The following is a 12,332-nucleotide window of genomic DNA, read 5'->3' as shown; positions in this document are numbered from 1 at the left end:
TTGCCCATGTGACTCCAAAACTCCATCTTGTAGCTGGGATTCTACACAGGGGTACGGAGGGGTGTCCACCCACAAGAGAAAGTCTATTTAAATCCCAGGGAGACCCCTCCATTTTGTCTTTAGCTGGCTCAAGAGATAGCCTCTCCACCCCAAAGGATACCTGAAAGAAACTGGAACAAAGGACACTAGCCACAGGGGGTGTGAGTGATTGCTGGACCCAGACTAGAAGGAGACTAGTCTGTAAAAGGAATGTCATAAACATACAGCTAAGGGTAGCATAAAATCCCTCCTTTGCCTGTAAAGGGTTAAGAAGCTCAGATAACCTGGTTGGCACCTGACCAAAAGGACCAGTAAGGGGAGAAGATACTTTCAAATCTGTGGGGGAAGGTTTTTGTTTTGTGTTTCTTTGTTTTCTTTCCGGGACAGTGAGGAACCAGGGCAGGGAAAATACATCTCCTAAAGCCATACCTGAACTAAGCATTTAAAATTACACATTGTAAGTAATAGGAAGGAAATGCGTTAGATTATCTTTTGTTTTAGCTTGTGAATTTTCCCTAGGGTAAGAGGGAGGTTTATTCCTGTTTTTTTTTGTAACTTTAAAGTTTTACCTAGAGGGGAATCCTCTGTGTTTTGAATCTGATTACCCTGTAAAATTACCTTCCATCCTGATTTTACAGAGGTGCTTCTTTTACTTTTTCTTTATAATAAAGTTCTGCTTTTAAGAACCTGATTGGTTTTTAGTGTCCTAAAAACCCAAGGGGCTGGTCTGTGCTCACCTTGTTTACTCTCAAGCCTCCCCAGGAAAGGGTGTGAAGGGTCTTGGGGGGATATTTTGGGGAAACAGGAACTCCAAGTGGTCCTTTTCCTAAATCTTTGTCTAACTCACTTGGTGGTGGCAGCGATACCGTTCCAAGGACAAGGAATAATTTGTGCCTTGGGGAAGTTTTTTTTACCTAAGCTGGTAAAGATAAGCTTAGGGGGTCTTTCACGCAGGTACCCACATCTGGGGACGAAGGTTTCTAACCATCAGAGGAGTGAAATTTTTGAATAGCCTTCCAAGGGAAGCAAAGACCTATCTGGCTTTAAGATTAAATTTGATAAGTTTATGGAGGAGATGGTACGATGGGATAACATGATTTTGGCAATTAATTGATCTTTACATATTCATGGTAAATAGGCCCAATGGCCTGTGATGGGATGTTAGTTGGGGTGGGATCTGAGTTACAACAGAGAATTCTTTCCTGGGTATCTGGCTGGTGAATCTTGCCCGTATGCTCAGGGTTCAGCTGATCGCCATATTTGGGGTCGGGAAGGAATTTTCCTCCAGGGCAGATTGGAAGAGGCCCTGGAGGTTTTTCGCCTTCCTCTGTAGCATGGGGCACGGGTCACTTGCCGGAGGATTCTCTGCTCCTTGAAGTCTTTAAACCATGATTTGAGGACTTCAATAGCACAGACATAGGTGAGAGGTTTTTTACAGGAGTGTTGGGTGAAATTCTGTGGCCTGCGTTGTGCAGGAGGTCAGACTAGATGATCATAATGGTCCCTTCTGACCTTAATATCTATGTATCTATGTATCTGTACCCTAGAGTTCAGAGTTGGGAGGGAACCCTGACAGAAGCTTACTAGAACACTCTGAGGGTGAGGTTTTATCTGTATTCAGTTTTCTTACTCTATTAGGCATAGACTTGCATGTTTTATTTTATTTTGCTTCGTAATTCACTTTGTTCTATATGTTACTACTTGGAACCACTTAAATCCTGCTTTCTGTATTTAATAAAATTACTTTTTTATTTATTATTTAACCCAGAGTACATATTAATACCTGGGGGCGGGGGGGCAAAGAGCTGTGCATATCTCTCTAGCAGTGTTACAGAGGGCGAACAATTTATTAGTTTACCCTGTGTGAGTTCTATACAGGGTAAAACGGATGTATTTGGGGTTTGGACCCCACTGGGAGTTGTGCATCTGAGTGTTAAAGACATGAACACTTCTTAAGCTGCTCTCAGTTAAGCTTGCAGTTTTTGGGACGTGGCTCAGACCTGGGTCTGTGTTTGTGGCCAGCAAGTGTGTCTGGCATAGCCGGGCAGGACTCTGGAGTCCCAAGCTGGCAGGGAAAGCAGGGGCAGAAGTAGTCTTGGCACATTAGTTGGCAGCCCCAAGGGGCTTTCTGTGATTCAACCCGTTTCACGCTCCACTGCTACTGAGGCGCTCAGGGACTGAACTACATAATGCACATAAATAAAAACACCCTAGAAATGTAATTAATATCTGGAAACTCACAAAGCAAAACTCCCAAGGGGTTTGTCCCAGGGTGCCTAGCCTCTGTAAATGAAGTAGGTCCAGCTCCCCTGGGCCAGAGCAGATGCTCCCATTCTGCCAATTAAGAGGGCGGGGCAGCATCTAGGGCCTATAAATGGTCAGGAAGGCTGTGGCCTGCTGAGTCAGGAAGGGTAGTGGAGAGCTGCCAGAGGGACAGGCAGAGAAGCAGAAGTGTTCCAGGGGTGCTGGATCCTCATGAAAGTAGGAGGGCCATGAGGCCCTGCCCCCTCTGTGGGCCTACCCCTCCTTTTTGCTCTAAGGCCCTGGCCAGGCTGCAAGCCAGAGCCTGGCCAGGCTAACAGCCATCCAGGCTGCTGTGGGGAGCCCTGGCAGACCCTCCGCCTGCCTTGGTAGGGGGCCCAAGAGCACAGGTATGGTGGGTGACACCGGTGTCTGGTGAGGGGGCGTGCCCAGCAGAGAGGTTGGTGAGGTCACTGGAGTCTGGTGAGGGGTGTGCCCAGCAGAGAGGCTGGTGAGGTGTTCCTGCTACGCAGAGCAGGGTTTTAGGATTATGTTTGGGACTCTTGGTGTCGGAGTATTTGCTTGATGTTTTTGTAATAAACCAGGCCAAAGGAGTGGTATTACTGAGGCAAGGGAGCCTGTGGTGGAGTCTGGGGAATTTCTGAAAGGCAGAAGTGAGGCAGGTGTACCTGGCATGCTGTGACCTGCTGCAGGAGGGCACTCCAGGTGGGGCTGCCTTATGACAAGAGTCTAATACAAAGGATAGCAATGCAGTAATGAAAGGAAACTAAGACGGGACAACCTCTAACTCCTTTGAGGAAAAACTGACTAGGTGCTTTTTAAGATTCAGGGTCAGAGGAAGTAAGGCAGACTTCACAGGGAGCAAGTTTGACACCCAAGAGCCAAATACTTCAATGGTGTCATCATCAGCTAACATAACATACAGTGGCAGAGCACCATATAACTGAAGATAGCATCATAATGTGTACACACAAGGGAATACAAGGAAAAAAAACCAGTAAAAGAAAGGAATCCCATCATGTGAAACCATAGATGCCTGGCATGGACCACCAGCAGGGTTTGAACCCAGAACATTCAGAGCCACACTACTGACTTCAACCACCTGAATTGAAGAACTAATGTCATTAGCTGGTAGCAGTAGTAGGCTATTGTTCTCTATGCTCACCAGTCACTAGAGAGTGAGATGACACACACTTTACCTAGCTGCTTAGTCTACTTCAATGCCCACAAAAAGAACGCACTTGAGCTTTTACACAGCTACAGACACTTCACCAGAAACGTTCCTCAGTTTCCAGGCCTCGGTTGCCCTTCCATACACCTGAGCAACGCAGGGACAGAATGCTGCCATTCTGGTCTGATAGTCACCTACTTTTCACAGAGATAAATGACTGACTCAGGGACCAAGCAGGGCAGAATCCAGCTCTCAATCTTTTCCCCAAGGAGCACCCATTGTCCAGTATGCCAGCCAGTTGAGTAGGGGGCCAGACGCACTGAAAGCTGAACCGGCAGAATCTTTCCCTTGGATCAAAGAGGAAATAAAGCCAGGTGTAAAGTGCCAGATGAAGAAGCAGGAATCCCCAGGTCCCCTTGAGCCTACAGTATCAATGCAGGGATCGCTGCTCAGCAGCACTCCTGTTTTCTCATCTGTGTTTAGCAGTTAACAATACAGACAATTTATAGTTCTAAAGAGCAAATGTTCTCCTCATCCTCTTGTGTCTACACATGAGGCCAGGGATGGGAAATTACACCCACAGGTCAATGCAAAGGCCACCCTGTTGTGATGGCTGAGGGGTTAAGGAGAGGATGAGCCCCCTGCTGTGGATGATTACATGGTTTATCATGTAGGCTAGCTCTCTGCCCTGAGATGTGGTGATTACTGCTAGTATGAGCCCACCGTCCAGGTGGGGCTTGGACAGCAGGGTGAGCCCACCGTGAGGGCAGGTCTGGCTGACCACTAAAGTCACAGAGGCAACCAAACAGACATCAGATAGTATCCCGGTATCCGGACAGTCGCCTTTAAAAAAGCAATGATAACTGAATCCCATGGTACTTTAAACCAGTGATGTACCAGGTGAGAAGCCAAACAAATTAGGAAGGGAAAGTAACAGAAGGAATTCAGAACTCCCCAGTATCCATTGAGCATTTCATCCTAATATCTCCCATCACATATTAATTGTTTCTGATCTCTAGCATCCCAGGTGCACTGGGGTCACTTTCTCCCGCATATTGTTCCGCACAATGGTGTGTGGGTACCTTTAAGGTCTCTAACAAAGAGAGCAGAGCTCTTTCTTCCGGAACATGGGTCTCACCTAGTTTAACGTGAACTGAAAGCTGCCTCCTGAAAAATCTATTGACAAGGACACCTAAGCAAATGCCTCTCTGCAGACTCCTGCTGACATGTTAGCCCCAGGCCAGATTGCAGTAATAGCTCAACATGCCACTCCAGTGATGGGAAGGAACATTAAAGAGCAGCCTGGCAGTAGTTTCTCTGTACCTGTAGACAGCTCGCTTGTCAGCCTCCAGCTGTGCCTGAGGGTCAATAGGAGTGCTGGGGACTGGGGTATTGGCTGCTCCCGAGGGTGTTGTGATGTGCCCTGGCTGTGCCTTAGCCGGCTGTTGCGCGGTGGCAGTCATCTGTTAAAACAAGACAAGAAAGCACTGGGGTTTATAACAAACCAGATCTGTGTGTAAGTGAAAGAGAGGGGGGCACTTCTCTGTTCGTGACTGTGCGTGTGTGCAATATCGCCTCATATACATGTGACCATCGAGGTGCTTGTACGTGTGTGGTTGTAGCTCTGTGTTTATGTGCCACTGGGTCCTGCTCACTTGTTTCTGGGTGTGTCTCTGTCTTATGTTTTGTCTGTGTTCCTGTGTGTGTGTCTGTGCGTTTACGTGTGTGAATTGTGTGTGTTACTGCCTCTGTATATGTGCGTCTCTGTGCAAGCAAGTCCATGTTTGCATGTGTGTGAGTTTTTCTGGATTAAGGGGTATGTTTGTCTCCTTTCTCTACAGAGTTATCATTCGGGCCCTACCAAATTCACGATCCATTTTGATCAATTTAACAGTCATAGGATTTTAAAAATCATAAATTTCTTTATTTCTGCTATTTAAATTGGAAATTTCACAGTGTTGTAATTGTAGGGGCCCTGACCCAAAAAGGAGTTGTGGGGGGTTGCAAGGTTATTGTAGGAGGGTTGTGGTTCTGCTACCCTTACTTCTGCGCTGCTGCTGGCGGCACTGCTGTCTTCAGAGCTGGGCAGCTGGCGAGCGGCAGCTGCTGGCCGGGAGCCCAGCTCTGAAGGCAGCGCCGCCGCCAGCAGCAGCGCAGAAGGAAGGATGGCCTGGTGTGGTATTGTCACCCTTCGGTGCTGCTGGCGGCAGAGCTGGGCACCCAGTCAGCAGCTGCCATGGTGTGGTGCTGCTACCCTTACTTCTGTGCTGCTGCTGGCGGGGCGCTGCCTTCAGAGCTGGGCACCCATCCAACAGCCGCTGCTCTCTGCCCGCCCAGCTCTGAAGGCAGTGCAAAAGCAAGGGTGGCAATACTATACCCCCCCCTAAAATAACCTTGTGAACCCCCTCAATTCCCTTTTGTGCAGGACCCCCAGTTTGAGAAACGCTGGTCTCCCCTGTGAAATCTGTATAGTATAGGGTAAAAGCAAACAAAACACCAGATTTCATGGTCCATGATGGGTTTTTCATGGCCATGAATTTGGTAGAGCCCTAGTTATCATGTACCATATGTTTTTTGTCTGTGATTTTGCTGATCTCACTGGTGTCTGTGTGATTTTTGGAGGGTTGTGCCGGTGTGCTTGATTGCCTTGTGGTGTTTTTGTTTGTGTGTCTGTGTCAATATGTTTCTTGGAAGCTATTCCATGGGGTAGCACAGAATTGCAGGATGCCAGAACCATTAGAAAAGACAGATGCCAAACTGTTTAGTCCTATTCCCCACAACGAGAATTTATTGAGATTCCAACCTAAGTCTTTTTAGGACAGGAAGGGTCTGACATGAAAAACAGCAGGAAATTCAGGAATAACAGACCTGTTCCACCATTGCCTTGCATCTTGTATCATCATTTACAGCCATGCGAAGTCTGTGTTAATCTCTACTATTCTGAGTAACTATTGGTTCATTTATTTTGATGTAAATAATAAAAATCAACACTTCTCCAAGAGTTTAGACACCCTAACACAGGAAGCCCAAGAGCATGGAATGAATCATTTAGACAGGCACTCTGCCAGTCAGCTACCTGCAACAAAAGCTCTATTCCACCCTGCATTGTTCTAGTCAGGGCACCCTCAGCCCCCTCTCCAAAAACCCCTATCAGGTGAACTTTACAATGTGACTGGCAGGTCATCAAAGCTGGGCTATTTCTGACCACTGTGCAGCAGAGTAAATAATGACACCAGGTGCAGGCCAGCAGTCGAAGTGAGGATGGAACCACAAGCTGATTTTAATGCCTTGGCTGAACTGCACCAAACACCAGGCTGCATGTCTCTTAGAACAGAGGTCGCCAACACAAAGGCTCCCCCGTGAGTCAGCATTCAGGCAATGTGTGGGGCCCGGCTACCTAGCTTTCTCAGTAAGTCAGAGCCACACAGCGCTTTTGAAAGCCCAGCTCTGGTAAGTGAGTGCTGCAGCCCAGAGCTGGCCAAAACTGGGGTGAAAATCATTTCTTCCATTGCATCCCATCCCGTGCCAAAAGGGAAAAAAGAAAATGAAAAGCCAGGGACTGGCATTTGGGGGGGGGGGGAATGACAAGCCTGGAGAAAGGGGAGCAAACAAAGACCGGAACAATAAAAAGAAAACATAAAAAGGCTATTTTTATTTGCAGATGCATACATGTATTGCAAAAGACCACATCAGATCTTTCAAGCTGCATGAGCCTATCTGCTCACATTTCTTCCCACCCTGGAGCTATAGCAACTGACTTATAAACTCTGCCCTTACTGGCAAAGAGCTGTCACTTGCAACGGTCAGGCTCCTCTTGCCCACCCTGTACCAACACAAAACACTTATTACCACAAAGCAATGTCACATTTCAGAAATGAGAAAAGGAGTACTTGTGGCACCTTAGAGACTAACCAATTTATTTGAGCATAAGCTTTCGTGAGCTACAGCTCACTTCATCGGATGCATACACTTCAGAAATGATGGTTGATCTGGGGTAGATGTGGCCCAACTGATCACAGAATATCAGGGTTGGAGGTGACCTCATCAGGAGGCCATCTAGTCCAACCCCCTACTCAAAGCAGGACCAATCCCCAGTTTTTGCCCCAGATCCCTAAATGGCCCCCTCAAGGACTGAAGTCACAACCCTGGGTTTAGCAGGCCAATGCTCAAGCCACTGAGCTCTCCCTCCCCACTTGTGATGAAGCTGCACAAGGAAGTAAGAGTGCATAACCTTAATCCCTTGCGCCGGATTGCACGTAGCAGCATGAGAAGGACAGCACTCCCTTGCACAAGTGGGGAAGAGTGGATGGGGCTACGTGGGGAGTGGTCAAAGCCTTGGCTCCACCCCAATTCACTGGCCTGCTAGGTCTGGATCTGGAATGGGGGTATTTCCCCTTCATAGTAAGTGGGGACCCATCCAGAGAGGAGGCTGTGTCTCTGAACCACAATCTGCCCCTTGGTTTGCTCCAGGGGCAGGATGACCACACCCTGCCCCTCGCTGCCAGCTCATGGCAAAGCCACAGTTCACCCCTTTGTCATTAAAGCTCCAAAGACAATCACAGACTCAAATACAGTGGGGCTGGCAACAAGGCCTCTGGTACCAGGCAGGGAATTTCCTGATAGTCCTCACCCTGTAGTAAAACACAAAGACATTCTTTTCATTAGGAAAAGTGTACAGATCTGGTGCCTCCCCACTGTACCACCCATTTGCCTCTCTCTCCACCAGAAACCAGGATTCAGACAAACCACTGAATTTCCAGTCTAGTATTTTGGGAACAAGTAGCTGTAAACAGTACAGTACATTTAACAGTACAAACCTGAAGGAATTGGCATCTGGATTGAAATGTGGAACAAGCCATTTCTTATTAGAATTTCTAACAATGTCCTGGAGACTTTTATTTTTCCAAATATAATTCCCACCAATTCCTGTTGTCATCAGCTGGCTACCCACCAGTAACCCTTAACCCTGCTGAAGGAGAGGAAATGCTGCAGCTCTCAAATCTCATCCAAAGGTCACACAAAATTAACAACAGTCCAATTCAGCAGCTGTTACCAACTGAATCAGAGAAATATACTTTAACTTCCATACAAATATTCCAGAGCCGTGTGAATTCCTTAGCCCTTCCCAACCAACTGCTCCAATCCCGCTCTCCTCCTGAACATGTTTTGGTGGGGGGGAACCTTTGCCTTCATTTGATTTTCCTCCCTCTGTTGAATGTCTCTTCCTTTTACTCATTGCACTTCAATTTCTTTATACAAATGGAGGTGAATTCCTGAGAAATTATGGCAGACCACAAAATTTTGCATTGCTCCAGATCCAGTGCAATTTGACAACAATCTGTGTTTCTGCAGCAAATGGTCTCCTATACTTACTGTTAATGTCAAGGGTCAGCATGAGCGGGGAGACATCTCTCTGCTTCACCACATTTCTATTCAGTGTGCAAGTGGAGGGGAGGGGGAAAGAGCTATGTAATTTTGAATACATAAAGACGGTCATTTCACTTTCCAAAGAGGCATCAGCCGAGAGGGACATAAGAACGGCCAGACTGGGTCAGACCAAAGGTCCATCTAGCCCGGTATCCTGTCTACCGACAGTGGCCAGGTGCCCCAGAGGGAATGAACAGAACAGGTAATCATCCAGACATCCATCTGCTGTCACCCATTCCCAGCTTCTGGCAAACAGGCTAGGGACACCATCCCTGCCCATCCTGGCTAATAGCCATTGATGGACCTATCCTCTATATGAATTTATCTAGTTCTTTTTTGTACCTCGTTATAGTCTTGGCTTTCACAACATCCTCTGGCAAAGAGTTCCACAGGTTGACTGTGCGTTGTGTGAAAAAAATACTTCCTTGTGTTTGTTTTAAACTTACTGCCTATTAATTTCATTTGGTGACTCCTAGTTCTTGTGTTATGAGGAATAAATAACACTTCCTTATTTACTTTATCCACACCAGTTATGATTTTATAGACCTCGATCATATCCATCCTTAGTTGTCTCTTTTCCAAGCTGAAAAGTCCCAGTCTTATTAAGCTCTCCTCATACACAAGCTGTTCCATACCCCTAATAAAGACAATTGCTGCATTTCACTCCAGGGAAAGATGAGATGTTTGGCCAGTGAAGTTACAGATCTACAAAGCTCTTGGGGGCGAATTCAGCACACTGCATTTAATTGTGAGCAGCACTGTGCGTAAGCACACGCTAAAGAAAGTCCTTTTTATAAATATAAACCCTGGTTTCCCAAAAGCTAGTGGTCAAGGGAAAAATTGACTCACAAACACAGGCATTTCCATACACTAACAACTTAGGAAGGTTTCTGGTAACGTAAGCAGGACTGATGGAAGGCAATGGTTTGCTGCTGTGTCCATCTTTAGAGCCAGGTACTGAAGAGAATGAAATGACTGATTAAAGAAACAAGGTGGGTGAGATAATATCTTTTATTGGGCCAACTTCTGTTGGGGAAAGAGACAAGCTTTCAAACTACACAGAGTTCTCCTTGAGGTTCATGAAAGGTACTCAGAGTGTCACAGCTAAATAAAAGGTGGAACAGACTGTTTAGCATACATAGTTAACACATATTCTAAGAGACCATTCAAGATGTAGTGGCCTGTTAACACCGCCGCGGCCAGGGTTGATAAAGTCTGCTGCAAGTGGTGCTTGCTTCATTTCTCCTGGGCTTAGCCTCTCCATGCCGTCGGCCCTACGCCAACAACTCTGACAGAGGGGCAGGAGGACGGGTAATGGAATGGGCAGGAACAACACATCTTGAAGAACAGCAGTTAGGAAAGATAGGTAACCATTTTTCTTTGAGTACTTGCTCATGTCGATTCCAGTCTAGGGGACTCACAAGCAGTGCCCTCGGAGGCGTGCTCAGAGTTCACGGTCTTGCAGCTCGCAGTGCTGCTCTGCCAAAGGCAGCATCGTTCCACGCTTGCTGGATGAGCACGTAATGAGATGCGGAAGTGTGGACTGAGGACCAGGTAGCAGCCCCACAGATCTCTTGGATCGGCACCTGTGCCAGGAAGGCTGTCGATGATGCCTGCGCCCTAGTAAAGTGGGCCATCGCAATTGCCAGCAGGGGTACCTTTGCCAGTTCATAACAGTAATGGATGCAGGCCTTTATCCAAGACAAAGAGGGGGGAAGGGTGTGGGGGCTCGGATACACTCAGTGAAGCCACGCCAGGTGCATAAGTATAACCAGTTTTATTGCCAAAGTATAATAAGCCTCCCAGCCTTCACGCATTACTAAATAAGTGCTTTGCAGCAGCCAAGCAAGAATCCATGCTTATGTCCCTTCTGCTACAGACAGTCCCGGACCCTCCTGCCTTTTCCTTGAGGGCTCGTAGCAGGCGCTGCTCCAGCATGGGGAATTCCTGGGCACCCACAAGGCCAGGGTCCGCAGGTGAGACTGTTCGTCTAAGGCAGTTCACATAGCTGCTTTTATCATCATCTCCTTCTAAGGGGGGAGTGTATTCACCCTGTGGCGGGGCGGTGCCCCACCCCCATGCCAGATTGGGCTACAACAGGCCAGAGCAGCTGCGCAAGGCGGCAGCCAATCAGGGAGTGCCTGTTAAAGAGCCAATAAGGACCAGTATTACAACCAGCCAATCAGGGCTAGGCTAGGCCCTATATAAAAGCTGCCCAGGAAAGGAGCAGGCAGTTTCTCCCAGGTCTTCAGAGGGTGAAGGTCTGTCTCCTGTGTGAGGAGAGTAGCACCAGGGACAGCGCAGCGCAGGCTGGGGGAGCAGAAGGGAGCTCCCGCCTGGTACCTGCCAGGCTGCAGGCCCTGAGAAAAAGGGCCTAGCTGGTGCAAAGGGGCTGAAGAGGAAATGGCCCAGGGAGAGAGATGGATGAACAGAGAGAAGGAGGGTAGGCAGGAAAGCTGCTGCCAAAGGGTCCCTAAGTCGGGACCCAGAGTAGAGGGTGGGCCTGGGTCCCCTCCATCCTCCTTGCACTTCCACCTGGCCATTGGGAGTGGCCATCACAGACTGTGCCAGACCCTGCCAAAAGGGGTTAAATGTTGGGGTGTGGTTGGCCATTGTGGCTGGGGCAAAGAGAAGGACTGCTGATAACACCAAACCCCTGGAAGGGGGTGAGACTGGAGCAGTGGGCATTGCTGGAGGGCAGTGTCCTGAAGAGGATGCCGCAAGCTGGGAGCAACACGGGTTGAGATGCCAATCTAGGGTGAAAGATGGATGGGACACCACCAGCAGAGGGTGCTCAGCATGAACTGAGCTAATTCCCAGAGTGAACAGCAGGAGGTGCTGCGGTGGTGAGTCCCAACCCTGTCACACACCCACAAGCAGTCTCTGTCTGGAAACACTATTGCTTCCTATTCTCATGCTTCACAGTCTTGGTCCTCACTTATCTCTTTGCTTGTTTACCCAGTCAAGTGGCTGCAAGTCGAGAGCGACATACCAGTCTCCCGGGTCCAGGGAGGTGATAATGGAGGCCAGGGAGACCATGCAGAGCTTCAACTTCTTGAGAGACTTGTTGAGGCGATGCAGATCCAGGATGCGTCTTAGGCCCCGCTTGGCCTTTGGGATTAGGAAATAACGGGAGTAGAATCCTCTTCCTTGCATGTTCCGAGAAACCTCTTCCACTGCCCGCAGGTGCAGGAGTTTTTTGACATCCTGAATGAGGAGTTCCTCATGAGAAGGGTCCCTGAAGAGGGATGGGGAGGAAGGGCAACCATAAATTGCAGGGTACAGCCCTGAGATATTATATCCAGGACCCAGTGGTCTGAGGTTACCCTTAACCAAGCTGAACGGAAGGATGTGGAGATGGTCCAGGAAAGGGCAGGAAGGATCTGGGGAACTGACTGGGGAGTCGCTCTCAAGCACACCCTCAAAATGAGCA

The 12,332-nt window shown here is 48.2% G+C and overlaps 1 protein-coding gene across 10 annotated transcripts in view; it reads right to left on the bottom strand.

Annotated features, from left to right (window-relative positions):
* The window catches only part of PKNOX2 (PBX/knotted 1 homeobox 2), a 726,589-nt gene that overhangs the window by 265,745 nt on the left and 448,512 nt on the right, over positions 1–12,332 (bottom strand). For all 10 annotated transcript variants that reach the window (XM_074936677.1, XM_074936676.1, XM_074936667.1 and 7 more), the window contains one exon: positions 4,796–4,935. In XM_074936677.1, coding sequence (XP_074792778.1) covers positions 4,796–4,935 — 140 coding nt within the window. The remainder of the gene's footprint in view (positions 1–4,795; positions 4,936–12,332) is intronic.

The sequence above is a fragment of the Natator depressus genome, chromosome 22 (genome assembly GCF_965152275.1).
Source record: "Natator depressus isolate rNatDep1 chromosome 22, rNatDep2.hap1, whole genome shotgun sequence".
In the NCBI taxonomy this organism is placed as follows: domain Eukaryota; kingdom Metazoa; phylum Chordata; order Testudines; family Cheloniidae; genus Natator; species Natator depressus.
Note: the sequence above shows the minus strand (reverse complement) of the source record. Positions and strands in the feature narration are given on the sequence as shown.